At 44.6% G+C, this 6,452-nt stretch overlaps 1 protein-coding gene across 1 annotated transcript in view; it reads right to left on the reverse strand.

Annotated features, from left to right (window-relative positions):
* The window catches only part of CFAP65 (cilia and flagella associated protein 65), a gene marked incomplete at its 5' end in the record, with an annotated part of 41,900 nt that extends 36,360 nt beyond the window's left edge, over window positions 1–5,540 (reverse strand). The window contains 4 exon segments of the mRNA XM_004376391.1: window positions 2,499–2,686; window positions 4,872–5,010; window positions 5,403–5,501; window positions 5,503–5,540. Coding sequence (XP_004376448.1) covers window positions 2,499–2,686; window positions 4,872–5,010; window positions 5,403–5,501; window positions 5,503–5,540 — 464 coding nt within the window.
* Between the last annotated feature and the right edge of the window lie 912 nt (window positions 5,541–6,452).

A 6,452-nucleotide genomic window follows, 5' to 3' on the forward strand; every position in this document is an offset into this window, starting at 1 on the left:
TGTCTTCTGGGCACTCCATGTGTGGGTCTGTGGGTCTAACCTGATACATCCACACTAACATGCCAATTTCTCTAAGCTCTTCGATTCCTTCTTCTACAGTATACCAAGGCAGGTGTAGTACTTCAACTCGATTTAGTATAGGCCACCACGTAATCCATCCTTCAATGAACCAACCAAATAAACAATTAGATCCTTTCCTAAACTCTTGAGCTGGAACACTGAATGAAGAATCTGTGCTTAGTGGGCCCATATAAATAAACTCAGACTGATCCAACTTTATGTTCCTTGCACCATTATCCTACACCCTTAATAGCCATTCCCACGTGTATTCCCCAGGTTTCTGTTTGTACATATTGGAAAAGTCAAACAGTTCTTTTGGAGTGTAGCATACCTCCTCCTTGGCCACATTTTGTACTTCACCTTTTGGGGCTCACTGGAAATTAAGTCTAATTAGAGGTCTAGAAGCAAAAATGGGTGGTGCGGGTGGGTCCTGGGAACATTCAGCAATGTCTTATAAGGCATCTACCCCAGGTGATGCCCCAGGCAATGACTCAAATGCCACCCCAGGTGATATCTCAGACAAAGGCTCCTCAGACATAGCTGGGTTAATCTCATCAGAGCGGGGTGGAAGGAATAATAGTTTTACTGAGGAGGGTGGTTTAATGGACAAAGATTGAGTAATGTCTTCAGATGGGAGTAAGAGGGCTGGTTCTGTTGGTAGGAGTGATTCAATGGAATTTAGGGGCTCAATGTCCCCAGATTCCTGATTATTTGTACATATGTCCCCATCCCAAGGTTCAGAATCCTGTTTTTTTCTCAATCAACACCCTCACTTTAACTTCAGACACCATTAGAGGTTGGGAATTCAGTTGGTGTTGTAATTCAGCCACGCTTATGATAAGACTCTAGGTTTGGTTTTCAGCAATATCAGCTCTGTTACTGCAAAAAATATGGCTTTCTTTCAGGGCACAAGTGTCAACTTTCAGGTCTTTTATGCGGCGCTTGAGCTGTGACTCTGAAGCCCTGAGCTTATCTCTTTCTTTTACCACTTTGTCTAGCGAAAGTATGACCAACCAACAATCTTCCCTATACTTCTCATTCTGACAAAATTGTAGAAAAGCGTCAAACATGCAATCACCCAGAGGCTCACTTCCCCCCAATACTTGATCTATTGGCGGTGATATTTTACGTATTAATATTGCCACCTCATGAATTAGGTAATCCACACCATGGATTAGCAATGCCCTGTTTACTACTGTAGGCAGAGTCGTCAGCACTTTTAAGACTAGTCAGATTTGAGAATCAATTTAGAAAACTCATCCTTATGATTTTGTTTCTCTAGAACCACTCTTGGTACCAAATGTCTTAGGCTGGGTTCTCTAGAGAAGCAAAACCAATGTATTTATATACTGGCAGATCATTTGGCAGGCCACTGCCTTACAAGCCATGGAGGCTGATGAATCCAAGATCAGCAGGTAGTATGGCAGGCTGCTGGTTCACAGGCTGTGGAGGCCAACAAATCCCAAGACTGGCAGGTAATACGGCAGGCCGCTGGCTCAAGTCCCAAGAACAAAAGGTCAGATGATGATGAGCTGGATGCAGGATCCAGAGCAAGCAAGCAAGCTTTTCCAGAACATCCATACATACTGGATGCAGGCCACACTTCCAAGGAAAGTCCTCTTACAATTGACTGGCTGATCACATCAGATCACATCACGGAGGATGATTACATCATTACATAACTGCCAAATGGCATCAATACGTAACTGCCAAACCACTGAGATTCATAGCACAGCCAAGTTTACACACAACCTTAACCATCACAAGAACTGATAAATACACTATGGTATAGGCATACTTTAGAATACTATAAAACCAAAAAACCAAACTCGTTGCTGCCACGTCGACTCTGACTCATAGCAATCCTACAGGACAGAGCAGAACTGCCCCATAGAGTTTCCAAGGAGCAGCTGGTGGATTCGAACTGCCAATCTTTTGGTTAGCAGCTGAACTGTTTACCACTGTGCCACTAGGGCGCTATTGCAATGAAAATGGGTAAACTATAGCTGCATGAATAACACGGATGAATCTCATAAATACAGGTGAAAAAAAATGAATTACTAAAGAATACCATATTGTTCCATTTATATAAAGTTCATAAGAAGGTAAAATTAAACTATATCATTTAGGGATATAAACATAAGTGGTAAATCTATGTAAGGAAAGCAAGGAAATGATTATAAGAGTCAGGACAGTGGTTACCTCTAGGGGTGGGAAGAGGCTCCAATAGGAGAGGTACATATAATGGGGGAGGAGTGAGCTTCAAGACACTGTTATTAATCTCTTCTTTAATCTGGTCACATGGGTTCCATTTCCTATAATTCTTCAAACTGCACATGTTTTACACACTCTTGTGACTTTATATGATACTTTAAGAGTGCCTGGTTTGAGATGTTGAAAGCTCAGGAACTGGGTCCCTTACCTCCCCATATTGGTACCTGTACTTAATCTTCTGGATTTTCAAGGATAGGTTTTTCAGAGCCAGGTTCTTGGTCATCTCCTTCCCCAGCTCCCAGCCCTTCCAGTGCAGCTCCTCAACAACCTCGATACCCCAGATGACTCTTCTCTTCACTTTGTCCTGCTTCTTTGGGAAGCATATCTGAGCTTTCTTGGTTGAGGAAGGTTGCTTCAGTTGTCAGGGAGAAGGGGGAGAGGAAAGGACACATTAGTTGGGTAGGATTCAAAGATCAAGAGAACTGGCAAAGACCCCCGCCCCTGCAAAAGAGTAAGAAATTACACCACCCTCGCCCCTGGGGGATGGTCTGGAGAGAGAAGGTGAGAAGCATACAGGCCTTGGGATTAGATGTTACCTATTCCAACGTCACTGGAATAGTTTTCCAACTAAGTTACCTCCCCTAGGCCACCCTATCCAGCAACTCCATCTGGCACACAAATACAGTCTTGGCTGGCCTCTTCTGTTCCTCCGTGCACCCTCAGATACCTTTCCCCTCAGGTGCGCCTCCTCCTCCTCTTCTTCCCTATCCTACTCCTCCTTTGCAGAGCCTCTCCTAGCTGAAGCAGTCTATCCCAGGCACTTTTCCAGACCACTGAGATACTCCACCACTCCCTCTCCCCTCCCTCAACTGGCTGGTGGGACAGAGGAAGAAGCCAATTTGCCTGGGACCAAGCCCTGCCCCATGCCCTGTCTTCTAGGGCCACTCCAAGCTCTGTTCCTGTATATTATGGAAGACTGTTTCATAATCTGATAACCCCTCTCTATTTGAGGAGTGTGGAGTATGGAAAACCCCCCTGGGGTGGTAACACAGTAGGAGGACTGAAGCAGGTACTTTCCCTGCCATTGTTATCACTCTGTACGTTCAACTCATTGCCACTGTATTTTACCCTTGACCAATTATTGCTTTTATATTGTTATATCACATAAGTATATATTCATTCATTCAACAAATATTTGTTGACCACCTATTATGCACCAGACACTGGGCTAGGTGCTGGGACTACAGTGGTGATCAAGACTGACAAGTCCCCCTCTCTTACTGTTTACATTCTCAGTTTCCATACTTACAGAGAGCACGAGTGGCCAGTTTAGTGTTTTTCTTTCCAGAGTTACCCATGGAGGAGAGGTGACATGGCTGACAAAGGATAATTTACTATAAACTTAGTTGGTGCACATGGATGAACTCAGAAAACATTATGCTGAGTGAAATACACCAGTTGCAAAAAGATAAATACTGTATGATCTCACTTATATGAAATAAGCAAATATAGAGAAACCAAAGATTATTAGTGGTCACCAGGGGTAGGAGGGAGGGAGAGTTTTGCCTAGGGAGCATTGAATTTATGTTAATAGTGGTGGAATAATTTGGAAAAGGATATCGACAAAGGTTGCACAACATGAAGAATGTAATCAATGTCATTAAATTGTACATGTGGAAATTGTTGAATTGGTGAAGGTTTTGTTGTGTATATTTTTACTACAATTAAAGAAAAAAAAAAAAAAACTTAGTTGGTGCATCAATTAGTGTCCAAGCAAGAGAACAGAAGCCATTCTGGGTGCTTAAAATAGGGAATTTAATGCAGGGAATTACTTTCACAACCAGGGGCCAGGGAAGTAACCCAGAAGTTAACACATTCAGAAGGTGCTACCACACCTAGGTTAGAGAGGTAAAGGGAAGAGGTGGGGTTTCTAGAGCCCAGAGACCTGTCTGGTGGGAACTGGAGCCATGGGGGAGATGTGCCCCTAGGGAGACACTGCCAAAAGCAGGGAGGGAGGAAGAGAAATACCAAATACCACGGCTTCTCTCTTCTTCCTACTTTCTACTCTCCTGCCAGCTCAGAGCAGAGCCAGGGAAGGACAAAGAATGGATCTGAGAGGAAACACACCCAGAGTGGCACAGATGAAGGGATGAGATGCCTTTCAAAATATGATCCCCAGTCCACAGGGAGGCCAGTATACCCACCATCACATCTACTGAGGCACCCAACACCCACATACAAGACCAAACATAAAGTCATATCTTGTCAGTCTATACACCCCCTCACCCCTACACTGTCACACAGAGAGAACCACAGAGTTGCAAAAAGTAAACAACGTCTATACCAAGTCCTCCAGGGGTCAAGACCAGAAGAGCTTTCCAAGGGAAGACAGAAGTACTGGCTGCCCTACCAGCCCCTGACTTGCTCCTCCTTAGAGTTCCCCTGCCCCCCAGGGTTGTCAGTGCTCCTCACTGCTATCGCCATTCAAGTCCACTTGGTGCTCAATCTATGCAGGGTCTAGACTGGGCTTATACAGGAGAGTCCCCCCACCCTAGCCCTGCTGCACCCTGCTCCACCAGCCCTGGACATGTTCTCACGCGGGCACTGGTGTTGCTGCTGCTGCCGGCACTCATGGCTGCACTGCTGCCATTGATGGTGGGGACAGCCATTGTGCTGGCACTCAGGCATGATGTGGAGTTCATGGTGTAGTCTCTGATGTCCCTGAACATCAGGCACCTGGAACACAAGTTCAAGGGGAGCAGTCTAGTAAAGCCAGGAGTTCCTGCCAGATCCTGACCTGAGTTTGGAGCTGGGAAGAGACAAGACTCGAGATAGGAGGAACATAAAAAAAGAGATCGGTGGATTAGACTCACCAGGGCATCATTATCATGGAAGATAGAGCCTGCTTCCAGCTCTTGCAATAAGTGTGAGGTGACACTATGAGGAAAGAGACTGAACACAAGGTCCAGGCCTTTGCCTGGGAACCTGGAAATTCACCACTCAGGAAAAGCACTTGGAAGAGGAACTTGAGGAAAAGCCCCCCCACCCCCACCCCCACCCACCATGTCCCTCTGTGCTTACAGCCAGAGTTGGCATTACTCAACAAGCACCCAGTGAGTATTACTGACACATGCATTACCTTTATCTGCTTTTCACTCTCTATTTGTTTCCTCTGTGTCTTGCCTCTTGCGAGAAGAGTAATAATGAGCAAAGAAGAAGCAAATGAACTTCTTGATCTTCTGGGTTTCTTCTAGCAGTGTACAACCTGTAATCCAGGTTCAAAGTAAAGATTCACTGAAATAATGAATCAGTTAACCAAAGGATGAATGAATCAACCTCTAGAGCAGAGGGGCTTAGCCCTAGGGAGGCACGGATGGACTGCAGCTGGAAATGACGTGCAAATGCTGTGTGTGTGCTCTTTTCCGGAGAGGGTGTCTGCAGCTTTCACCAAATACTTAAAAGGGTGCTTGGCCGTGCTCTAGGGGACAACAAATCCCCTCCTCCTTAGCAGGTTTCCTTTAGCACACACATCCAGGTGTGCTTTGTAGCCTACATAAGAGGACAGCTATTTTCATACTCAGACACTCTAACAAATGGCCAGTCCTGCTCAGGAACATATGCAAGTGGTTTGTAGACCTCTGCAATGATCCACCTTGAAAAGTTCAGCTCTAATTTCCTTTTCAATTCTATGTGGAGCCATCATCCATGGAATTACATAACTGAGTGCTGCCTACTCCCCCCTCCACCAAATATAATGCAAGTATGCAATCTTAAATTTTCTAGTAGCCACATTAAAAAAGTAAAAAGAAACAGGGGAAATTAATTGTAATAGTACAGTTTATTTAGCCCAACAGATCCAAAATATTATCATTTCAATGTGTACTAAATACAAAAATTATTAATGAGATATTTTACACTCTTTTGTTTTGGACTAAGTCTTCAAAATCTAGCGTGCAACTAGATAGTGGATAAGAATCATCTTACGCAAAGGGAAGGGCAGCACACACTACAGGGGAAGTCAGCACAACTGGACTAAACCAAAGCTAAGAAGTTTCCTGAATACAATCAAACACTTTGAGAGACAGAGTAGCAGGGGTCGGGGTCTGGGGACCATGCTTTCAGGGGACAACTAGGTCAATTGGCATAACAAAGCTTATTAAGAAAATGTTCTGCATCCT

This window comes from Trichechus manatus, unplaced genomic scaffold (assembly GCF_000243295.1).
Source record: "Trichechus manatus latirostris isolate Lorelei unplaced genomic scaffold, TriManLat1.0 scaffold00041, whole genome shotgun sequence".
Taxonomy (NCBI): domain Eukaryota; kingdom Metazoa; phylum Chordata; class Mammalia; order Sirenia; family Trichechidae; genus Trichechus; species Trichechus manatus.